The sequence below is a fragment of the Rhinolophus sinicus genome, chromosome 13 (assembly GCF_057876585.1).
Source record: "Rhinolophus sinicus isolate RSI-liver-muscle chromosome 13, RSI-T2T, whole genome shotgun sequence".
NCBI lineage: Eukaryota > Metazoa > Chordata > Mammalia > Chiroptera > Rhinolophidae > Rhinolophus > Rhinolophus sinicus.
This window is the reverse complement of record NC_142513.1, coordinates 17932719-17944722: the sequence shown is the minus strand read 5'-3', so window position 1 is coordinate 17944722 and position 12004 is coordinate 17932719. Positions and strand designations below refer to the sequence as shown.

General features: G+C 44.6%; 1 protein-coding gene across 6 annotated transcripts in view; it reads right to left on the bottom strand.

Annotated features, from left to right (window-relative positions):
- The window catches only part of TTI1 (TELO2 interacting protein 1), a 43827-nt gene that overhangs the window by 17019 nt on the left and 14804 nt on the right, over positions 1-12004 (bottom strand). For all 6 annotated transcript variants that reach the window (XM_019750210.3, XM_074317876.2, XM_019750211.3 and 3 more), the window contains exons 2-4: positions 9280-11622; positions 3979-4188; positions 912-1060 (exon numbers count right to left, since the gene is read on the bottom strand). In XM_019750210.3, the coding sequence (XP_019605769.3) occupies positions 912-1060; positions 3979-4188; positions 9280-11581 (2661 nt within the window). In that variant the 5' untranslated portion in view covers positions 11582-11622. The remainder of the gene's footprint in view (positions 1-911; positions 1061-3978; positions 4189-9279; positions 11623-12004) is intronic.

Genomic DNA, 12004 nt, shown 5'->3' with positions numbered 1-12004 from the left:
CTGCTACAAAGCCTCAATGAAAGGGAAGACACTTCACGAATGCATTGACCAGACACCCACAATAAACCCATGCAGGTAGCAGGCACTCAAAAAGTGCCTCCTGAATAGAACACAGATGAATGCTAAAGAAGTGTCTCCGGGAAGACTAAACAAATTCTGCAAAAACACAGATGCTGAGGTTTGAGAGAATCTGTGGGTCAGGATTTCCCAAACCACCACCCCTGAGCAAGGCAATGTGCTCTCCTCACTAATGGTATTTCGTGGACTCAGCTGTGCTTCTCACTCTGGCTTGTGGGTGGGGAGGAATGGGCCCGGCTGTGTTGTTTTTCTTTGGATGTTAAGCTCCAAAGTGATTTTGACAGGCCTGTTTCGACGCTCACCCCTCCACACCCCTCTGGTCTGTTACTGGAGTCACTCCTGTACAGTTTAAGTCCTTGCCGAGGGGGATGCTGCTTGGGAAACTGCCACCAAACGAAGATGTGAGATTAAGAAAAGTGTTGGCGTGTTTCCCAGGATGAAAATAGAAACAGAAACAGAGATAAGGGCTAGCGTCAGGCTTGGAAGAGTGACCACTTTAAAAGTCCTAGAACCTACATCCCGCATTAAGTCAGCTCAAAAATGACCTCCTTGCCAAAACATATGCCTTTCTTCCCTGGGAAACTCAACGAATCTCCAATACTTGGTGGGTTTTTAATTCCACACAGGGGACTCCGCTCCTTTTGGCATGGCAGCTGATGCACAAAGCTGTAAGCCTGTCACCCCACAGATAAATGCCTCCTGGTAGCTTCTCCAGGCCACCACATGGACCAAAAGATAAGGGCAGCTACTTGCTCCTCTGTACAGTCCCCGCCAACCAGACCGAGCCATGGTCCCGCTGCTCTGTGGGTGCAGGGAAAGGGCCGCACACTGACCTTCAGGCGGATTTTCAGATTTTTGTCTGACAACAAGTGGATGCAGCGCTCCATCACGTCTGCGGCTATTTGAATCTGCACTGGCCGTGGCGGCTCCACATCGGGGACGGTGTCATTCTCGTCCACTGTGGGAGGGTCTGACTGCTCCTCTGGAAAGAGAGTATAACGGGGACAATATTTTATGAGAGATGTCCCACTTCGACTTGATCTCCCCACCTCAGATCCGGAACAAGACTTAGGAGGGAAAACGTCTAGGGAGGATCCTAAGGAAACCACGTAAACTTTGGGTCAAGATATGAGTCAAGATATTCAAAGCATTAACTGTAACAGCTAAAAACTGGGGGAAAACCCGCCAGGTCCACTAAGGAGGAATGGTTTATAAACCTTGGTACAGCTATGAGGGCTCCTAAAATTGGTGTTTACCAAGGGCTTTAACGACAAGGGAAAATGCTTATGAAATAATAGTGTTAAGAAGAGAAAAGCAGGATACAAAACTGTACACACCGTGGGAGCACTAGTGTATACACTTTTATATAAAGATGAAAGTACAACAGAGTATTAACAGAGACGAGGTCATGAGATAACAGATGATTACTTTTTCCCATACCTTTGGTCTTTTCTAAATTTCCAGTAATAAATAGTTCAAATAAAAACCTAAGACAGCAAGGTTCTAATATGGAGCCCTGAGGCTGAGCAGTCCCCTGGCTGGCCTTTGGCCCTTTATTCTCTTTCCTGTTGGTTCATCCTTTGACTAAAGGGGGTACGTGTCTGTCTTCTCCACCAGCCTTTCAGATCTTCTGATGGCCAAGATCAAGGCTTACTTATCTTTGTATGGGAGCTAACATGAGGGCAGCCTGGTACAATACAGACGGATGGGGTCTGACCAGAGGAGGTGGGTGCAGGTCTTGCCTCCACAACCTATTAGCAACTCCTCTCATCCCACATTTCCTCATCTGAAAAAAAGGGATAAAGCTTGTATACCTTATCTGCTTGTCGAGAGAGTCGATGAATGTCACCAGCTATTCTCATTCTTTCACTGCCTACAGAGTGCTGTGTTGCATGAGAAAGGTATAAGTTTGTCAATTAAAACAACAAAAAGACCCGAGAGTTTCACGAAACCCAGGCCAAAATCCCTATCCTGAAAATGTTTCCTCTGTCTACTCCGAGGCCCCAGCCTCCCCGCCTCGCTCCCATTACCAGCTGTGCTTGTTTCCATGAAGCTAAATGCTGCTCCTTAACTTTTTCCCATTTCAGTCTCCTCTGCTGGAAAAACAGAATCTTATAGTTAGAGACCACACCTGTCTCTAACAGATGCTAAAAGGATAAATGAAAATGCATTTGCACAATGCTTGGATTTCTTGGAGAAAGAGACCTCAGATATACAAGGTACTTTCCTTTCACTGTGGTTAAAACAAAACAAAACAAAAAAACGATGTCAAACCAACATCAAGCCAAACATTCTTTATAATGCCAAGCATGTGGCATGTTCATGATGGACGATAATTATAAGCATGATAAGGCTGTGCTTTTCTTCCCAGAGGAGGGTCTGTTGTTTGGAATTCACCTACTGCGGACGTTATTTGAGGGATGTGGATTTTTCTGTTACTGGAAGAAAGGTTTGATTCATTCAGTCGGCTCCTAGTGGACATCAACTACAACCAGAAGCTCCTAATCATGAAAAGAACGGATTCACTGACAAAGCTACAATCTCAAACAAGAACGGCAAATCCGGATTACGAGGGATACAGATGCCTCCCCTTCTTCAGGGCTTCCAGGTTTGGGCTAGGGCGACAGTTCAAGAAAAGAAGGATTGGGTTGGCTCAAGAAACAAACCTGAGAAGAAAAAGCTGATCAGAAAACTCTGTCCTTAGGGAGAGCAATGACTTAACTGTGCATAAATTATTATTTGGGCCCTGCTTCCCTGCTATTTAGAAAGCATTTGCTGTCTGTAGTTAGTTGCATGGAGCTACTATTTCCTGTTACCCTGGAAGTGTTGGCTTCAGTTCATCAGCGTCTGAGCACAAACTGCCAAAAAAAAAAAAAGAAGAAAAAAAAAGAAGAAATCTGTTCGATTCCAACCTAACAAACTAATTTGGGACTCAGTTCGATTTAGGAGAGTTCTGAGACCACCAAGCTCATTATAACTTGGCATTATATATTTGCAGAGGAGATTCTAATAATTTATTAATCCTTTTGTGACCTGAAGCTCCAGATTGAGCTTGTGAATAAAACAACAGGCCAGAGCTTCAGCTAGCCTGCACTCCCTTCTCCTTTATCATATAAATTGATAAGAAAACACACTGAAATCTCCTCCCACCAATAAATAAATAGACAAAGCATTTAAATAGACAACAGGCATTAAGAGAAAAAAAAACTGTTAGGAAAGAAGCACACAGAAAGATGTTCAGCCTTTCCACTAATCAGAGAAACACAAAGTAGAATACCAAGAACCATTTAAATTTAGCAAGACGTAAAACTGGTAATAGCCAAATAGGCAAGGTTGTGGCGAAACCAGTATGAGTCCTATACTGCTGAAGGGACGCCCTTCTGGAAGGCAATTTGGCAAGCATAAAATAATGTTCATACCCTTGACCCACAAATCCCACTTCTGGGATTTATAAAGAAATAAGCAAAAAGGAAGAAAAGGTCACGTGCACAGAATCATCCACTGCAGCACTGTTTATTAGAGTGAAAAGCTAGAAGCAACCTAAACTTCCCCCAGGGGAATGGATACTTAGTAGCAGCTATTAAAACATTAATTATGAAAATGCTATAGCAACATGGAGAGATCCTTATTATATAACTAAAATGCAAACAGGGCATAATGCATTTAAATGCAGGCTGCAACCACATTAAGAATGGGTGTGCAACAAAAAAAAGAATGGGAGAGGATTACACAAAAAGTGAGAATGCCTACGTTAGCATGGTAGGGTTATGAGCGACTTTTCTTATTTCCAACCTTTCTATAATGATGGCTCATCAATATATTGTTTTTACAATAATCTGCTTCAAAAGCAAACAAACAGACAAACAAACGAAAAACCGGCTAAGCCAAAACAATAGTTACCTTCCTCATTATCGAAACCTGAGACATTCCCATCTGCCACATCCTTCTCTTTGAGGTAGTTCAGCAAAAACTGTTCAATGTCTTCTGCTGTGGTGGATTTCTCAAGGTCTTTCTCAAGAGCTGCAGGTCTTGGGCTCAAATGACTTCCCTTCTCCCCGACACTTTGTGCTTGGGGTTGCCCAAGATCACCTGTGTCTGGGAACCACTGGGCTGCAAATAAAGTGGTGCAATGATCACCTTGGGCAATGACAATGGGTACTAATACGTTATAAGTAGAATAAGCTCTTTGCGCGGCCTGCATGGCTCCCGCATGAGCCAGTCGTCCCTACCCATCTCTCCAACCTCATCTTCTAACCACTCCCAGGCACCTGTTAACTGACCATCTTCCAGTCCTCCAACGCACCAGATGTTTTCCTGCCTTAGAACTTTTGCATATGCTGTTTTCAGTATCTGGAATGCTCCCCTCACCACCCCTGCCCCGCCCATGTCACATATGGCAAATTCCAACACAAATATAACTTGCCCAGTATAGCCATCCCGACTCCCCAATCTAACTTAGGTCCCTTACATGCTGTCTTCTATGGCAGCATGTTCTCTCCTTTCATATCAACCCATCACAATGTGTAACGATATTTTGTGTGTGTGTGTGCTGTTTAGTGTCTGAATCTCCCATTAGACTCTATGCCCCATGGATCCAATATGCCCAGCACAGAGTGGGTACTCAAAATATATGCTGAAAGAATGAATACGCTGGACTGGAGCGCACACACAGGTGACAAAATTCTCAGTACAGGATATGCGACTCATTAGCAGAAGACAGGCTCTCTGGAGCCTTGAGAATGGACATTGTCTCACACATGTATTGATGTAAAATGCTTCAGAAGACTGGCATTTTTTCCAAAGCTTTTCCTTCTTCAGTGATGCACCAATACCCCTGATGTGTCACCACAGAAGAAGCCTTAAACCTCACTGAACCAGTGGTTTTCAAACTGGACCTTGAGGAGCCCTAGCTCTGCAGAACTGTCTTGCAGTCACAACAGAGAGGCTGAGACAGCAGGCTAAAGGGGAGGGGTTCAGGGTTCCTACCACTTATTTAACCAGAGCAGTTCTCATTTCAACTATTTTTGTATGTTGGGGTCCCACTAAGACTTCATTTCAAAAAAGCTCTTAGCACTTAAAAAATGAAAGAACAGTAAGAAAACCCCTCAGCCTGAATTTTCGCCCTCTTTGCAGACAGAAGGGAAAAAGTGCCTGATAAGCTTTAGCACCTGCTAATCTTTCCATCTAGAAGCATCTGCACAGAGCCGGAGCAACAGTTGGAAGATGCTGGGTCAGGCAACTGGGAGCAGCAGAGATAATGCTGGAGACGCGAGCCTTTGATCCAGGACCTGGAGGTTCCTACGTGTAGGGGGCAGTGATGACATTTGTTCAGTGCCTCATTCCCAGACGTAAATCAGGCCCGTAGTGCACTCCCAAAGAGTTAAAGTCAACATCCAGCACTTGCACTGCTAAAAGTAGACAGGCTACGAAGATTATTTTCTAGACTTAAGGCTAGTGCCAGGCATTAAAAAGTCTTTGTTCACAAACGGCTTTTAAACACATGAAATGAAGCTCAACCTCGCTCTAGTGCAAATTAAACTATGATAAGGTGCTATTTTTCTCTTATTAGATTAGCAAAGATCCAAAAGCTGGTAATATAAAGTGCAGGTGACGGCGTGGCCAACGAGGCACCCTGCTGATGGGGAGTTTAAATTAGTGTGAACTCTTTGGAGAGCAATTTGAGTCTATCAAAAATTTAAATGTAATACCCTCTAAGCTAGCATTTGTCTTAGGAATTGACCCTATTGATAGACTCAGACATGTTGAAAATGACCTACAAAGATATTGACTGCAGCATTTTTTTGTGGTGGCAAAAAGACTGGAAACAACTGAAATGTCCATTAAGAAAGGAGTGCTTCAATAAAAATTGGTGCAGCTACATAGCAGAAGACTACATACGCAGCCATCCAAACAGTGTGACAGCCCCGTATTACAGATGGGGCACAACCTCCAAGTGCTGACCTTTGAAAACTACCTTATTGTTTTGTTGGGATGGGTGATCAGCCAAGCCATGGATGGTGGCCAGGAGTAATTTCACGGATGGCTACTGTCCTCACGGTGCTACCGAACGCTTTTTGGTCAATGCACATGAAACACTATGTTTATGGTAACTCACTTTCCTAAAACACGGACTGGGTTCTTTTAAGACCTTTTTTTTCGAAGTTCCCTGAGACCACACTTCCACTCCCACCTTAAAACAGTGACCATCAGTTAGACAGTTCGATGACAAAACAGAAATGGGCAGCTACGGGGACTGGTATGTGACTGATCAACTCCACCTCGGTACCGCTTACCGGTCAGGATACAAGTGGATTCTGGGTTGTCTCAAAACTTTCAGAAAAGCTATCCCCAGTTTTGCTTCTTTTCCTAGGATGCTCTCATGTCAATCTTACCTGCCCTCATTTTCCTCTCTGCAATGGAGACCACTCCTCCTCCTCTTCCACTTCCAATTTTTTTAAAAAAAGTGCTATACAGGCTTTCTCCTTGAAAGGTGACCAAAGTCATCAGCAATCCAAGGCAATTCCATTTTCAAGGCCCAAATTGCGGTATCTCCTGAGAGGATATATTTAATAGGCCTTTTCTTCATATATATATATATTTATTTTTTTTTTAATTTTTTCAATTGCTTTCCTTTTTTTTTAATTGGGGAATACAGGGGGACAGTGTGTTTCTCCAGGGCCCATCAGCTCTAAGCCATTGTCCTTCAATCTAGTTGTGGGGGGCGCAGCTCAGCTCCAAGTTCAGTCGCTGTTTTCAATGTTAGTTGCAGGGGGCACAGCCCATCATCCCATGTGGGAATTGAACCGGCAACCTTGTTGTTGAGAGCTCGCGCTCTAACCCACTGAGCTATCCGGACGCCCTCTTAATATATTTTTAAAATCTCAAATTTACATGCAGTCTAGTTCCCCAGAGCACTAAAGGCAGAAGTCTAAGTGTATTTGGACCGTGGCAGCCAGTCTAGAATCATACGTAGTTAGCCAGTCTTAGTAGTGGTCCCTGAGGGCAGAGGCCAGGTTCTTCTTGGTCACTGCTGACGTCCCAGTGACTAGTCCAGGCTTCCGTGTCGTTGCAAAATAAAACCTAAACTTCTTCCCTTCGTCTACAGGATTTGTCCTTGCCCACCTTTCTAATTTCACCTTGTATCAATCTCTCCACAACACCCTCTCTCCATTCTCCAAAGACCACAAGCCCTTTCTTCCCTCCAGGCCTTTGCAGCTGCTGTTCCCTTTGTCTGAATGTTCTTAAAAATACACAGAGGATGTGACAGCTCTGTATTGGCCCCTCTCAGCCATCAGGTCTCAGTTCTATGGTCGCTTCCTCAGAGAGGGCCTCCTGGACTACTTACTTTGATGCAAAGAGCATATCTCTACTTACTTAAAGTAGTCTGGCCCCTGTTACTCTCTTGCATCAAGCTATTTTCTTCACAGTGCTCATTAGAACCTGAAATGAGCTTAGTGATTGGTTTACATGTTTATGACCTCTCTTGAAGCAGCAGGAAAGCTCCATGAGTTTCTTCGCCCTGTCACACTGCATGTGAATGTTCATAAATGAATGAATGAAATTGCAAACAGCAGCAGCTACAGGCCAAAGGACTGTGCCTGTTCCAGTCACCTTCTGGGAGAAACTTTCTCACATGGTCTTGGCTTTCTCAGCTGACAAAATGAGGGCAGCAACCTTCCCACGGACTTTAGAGGCTGTTAGCGGTACTGAAATACGTACCGGAGCTATGCTCTTTGGATAAAAGGGACTCAGGTGTACAGCTCATTATTTTTTTAATTCAAAGACTGACTATCCAGCTGAGGGATTCTTTTTCTCACAGTCTAAAACTTTGCCATTTTAATGGGGGCTAACATCTCCAATAGATACCCAACAGGATCAAAGTGAAGGAGAGAAACTCCAACCACCTTACACAGGTAAAGAGTTAAAAGTTTCCAGACCTGCTCAGTCTGTTATGGCAGTCGCTAACTACACGTGATTATTTAAATTCATATTAAAAATTCAGTTCCTCAGCTGCACTGGCCACATGTAGCTAGTGGCTACTATATTAGGCAGAAGAGATACAGAACATGTCCATCAGCACAGAAAGTTCTATTGGGCAGCACTGGACGGGATTATCTGTGGACTGAATAATTCATGCTATTCGTGTTCTCCATGAGCATGGATACTGCTAATTCTTAAGCATCGTCAGGAGCAGTTTGGTATATTGAAAAGAACAAAATCACAAATCCTGACTTTACTCCTTGTTAATTGTGTGACCCTGGCTAAGTAGGATCTCACTGAGCCTTAGCTCTTCTTATCTGTCAAACAAAAATATTTATATTGAGTCTGCAAGGTTTATGTCTGTGGCACAGTAGCAGGAACTCAATAGATGGCAGAGATTATTAAAAGTATAAATGTGTGTGTGTGTGTATATATATACATTACACACACACACACAGAAGGTGCCAAAAAAATGTATATGCATTTTAAGAAAGGAAAAAAGCCTGTATTAAAATTGTAATACAATGAATGACGCTAGCATTCATTTGATTAATGCCATCTTTTGAGCGAATGTCATACTACACGTTGCCACTGTAATTCAATTCAACTTTGAAAAGTAATACATAGATTACATCTCTTAAAATGTGTACATTTTTTTGGCACCCCGGTATGCCTATATACACATTTATACACACACACACACACACACACACACACACACACACACACAGAGGGTGCCAAAAAAATGTATATGCATTTTAAGAAAGAAAAAAACTGTACTAAAATTGTGATACTGAATATATACCGATAACAAAAGATGAATACAAGTCACGTTTGACTTCTGCAATTACAAGAGGTGCTCAAAGTGGTTACCATCAGCGTCCAGACACTTCTGATTACGGCGAACTACTGCTTGAGCATAGATAGTATCTCTTAAAATGTGTGTACTTTTTTTGCACACATGCATGTGCGTGCACACACACACACACACACACACACACACCTACACACACACCCCACACACACACCCCCACACATACAAAAAGGCAATGGAACCCTATCATGGGACTGGACAAATTCAAATAAAATTCAAATTCAAACAATATTCAAATAATGTCCTTCGTAGCATAAACATAGCACAAACAAAGAAAAAATCAGGTTAGGCAAACAAGGATACCGGTCCTTCCCCCAACTTAGCATTAAAAAGGACCCTCAATGTACCTAATGCTGCCAGCAGGGCATGCAGAACACCGACAAAGGAAGCAGCTCTCTTATCATAAAATTGGTCCAGGGTGGCCAACACATCTTGAACCACATCTGCCACCAAAGGAAGCAGACTAGCATCTGAGTTCTGCAGCATGACTTCCAACACTTTTGGGGTGTGGGGGTGCAGAGACAGATGACGCAGATTTAAAGAGATCCCGTTCACCAAATAGTCTGAATTCTGATTGATGAGGTGCTGCAGGGAGTCATAGCCACAGGCAAGGCAAATGTCCATCATGGCGCTGGTAGCTGCCTGGCTAATGAGCAGGGTTTGGTCCCCAGCCTTCTCCAGTACTGGATAGAGGGCTGACGTCAACAGCAAACGAAAGTCTGCTCCTAGTGCATGTGCAAAGTGGCCAATCCCTTCCAACTGGATGCATATTTGCCAGATGTTGCTGTTCATGGAGCAAATAGTGGGACTTGGTTTTGAAAAGGCGGGAAAAGATGTAACTTGACAGGTAGATGAACCAGACGTGATGGCCTGGAGGCCTGACTGCTGCATTGTTAGCTCCTCCCCCATTTCTTCAGCTTCGACGCATGTGACCAAATGCCAGTTTTCTTGGCTCGTGTACTCCTCAAGTATAGATGTCACAATCTTGCTCAGTTCCTCTGGGCTTGTTTTCATATGCTTTTCGTGAAGATTCTCCACCTCCAACCCAGCAGCTCCTACAACCAGTTCATTAAGGACCATGGCAGCTTGCTTCCGGTAAACCACGGATTCGTGGTACAATTCCAGAAAGTGATCCACAAGCAAATAGAGGTTTCCATAAAAACCAAGAAGCTGACAGACCTGGCACAGGAGCAGGAATACCCTCTCGTCAGTGAAGAAGCGGAAATATCTTCTCTGGAATTGACTCCACGGCCGTGAGGCGGAGGTCTTCGGGGAAGTACTCAGATGATCAGAGTTCCAACGCCGCTCTTCAACAATTTTGATGTCAGCCACGTCTAATTCTAGAACTTGGATAAGAGCTTTGGAAAGGCGCTGGAGATGGGCCACAGAGTTGAGGACAAAGCTTACTTTGGGGCCCAGGAGTTTCAGATACCCGAGTAACAAGGAGAGAGTAGAGAACTTGCCCTGATCGTCTTGGGAGTTCATTAGGCGGGGAAGAGAGGTGGCAAGGGAATGCAGGTGTTCTGCCAAGATGTCAGCAAAGGCTCTGTTGCCCACCACTACTTTCTGATCTGCAAAATGTCTCAGCACTTTATGGCACCGGGCTTGGATGTCAGGACTCTCATCGTTTAGTAGGCCCACCAAAGCCTGCAGAAGGGGGCCAGCCGATTCGACCAGTGACTGAGTGCATTTCAAAAGAAGGGCCTCCACAAGTTCTACCAGCTCCAGCCTCACCTTCCAGTGGGGGTGAACTGAAACACCCTCAATGATCTTTTTAAGAAGGATAGTCAACTTGTCGCCAGTATTTTTCACCCAATCGGCTTCCCTGTGAACCATCAGCTTTGCTACTCGGTGCTCCACGGCAGGCTTTTCTTGGACTGTGGAGATGCTTCTGAGCTGTTCATCAGCCATGATGAAGCCCACTGTCCTGTAAAAGATCTTTAGGGAACATACGACAATGGTGTGCCCTTGTTTAAAATCGCCCGTGATAACCCTGGTCAGCGCAGTGGAGATTCCAGGTAAAAAAGCAGCAAACAAGTCCCCCAGCTGCTTTTGCTCAAGCTCATCCAAGGACCTTGGATGGTCGTCACACTCACACTGAAGGAGAAGAACCTGTAAACATTTTAAGGCAGCAATTTTAATTTGCTTTGATTTCTCCTGTTCTGCTAGGCCTAACAGTAAAGACACTGCAAATCCTAAACGAGGCAGCATGGAGGGCTCATAAAAAGTCACAATGATGTCCCCATATGCCGAGTGCATTAATGTGCTGAGTCCCTGGATCACGGCCAATTTCAACTCCTCTGACACAGTGGCAGGTTTCTGGGAGTTGGGCGAATACAGACAAGCAGAGAGTTCCGAAAAGAGTTCCTGGAGAAGTTCCTGTTCCTTCACACATGTTGAGGAGAGGACAAATGTGAGGCATTCCACCACACTCTGGATCAAGCGCTCTCTTTTGGGACCAGGGGTCTTTAGGGCAAATCGCAAAGGGAAGAGGATGTACTGCTGAAGTTGCTGAAGGGCAGAGTCACTCACGGCTTGTAACTGTGCCTGCAGCTGCTCCACGGTCTCCACGGTCTGGGTCTTTGTGAGCTGAACACAGATGGGACGTAAGACGCCAAAGGCCTCCTCAGGAGTATCAAAAACGGCCATAGTGCAAAAGCCTTCCTCTCACCGAGAAGACATCCTGCAAGCTGGAGGAAGCACACTTTTCAGTAAAGAAGGTCAAGCGCAATGCAAATACAGAGTGAACTTGCATTCGCTGAACAGACATGTAGTTGGGGCCTCTGTGCCAGTCACTGCATAAGGTACGAGGGGAGCAATGGAACTGAAAAGAGATGGTCCCTCTTCTTAGGGAGCCCCCAGGCTAGCGAGGGAAGCAGATGACAGCGACAACACAGTCTGTGAAGAACTAGGACAGGCCTGTGCTGACGGTCCTACGTGAGTACGGAAGACCACGTGTCATAATCCTGGGAAAACCAGGATGGGTTTTACAGGAAGATGCTTGAGCCAAGACTTCAGGGAGGAATAAATAAGAATTTGTGGACTAGTCTAAGAAGTTTGGATTGTAACCTG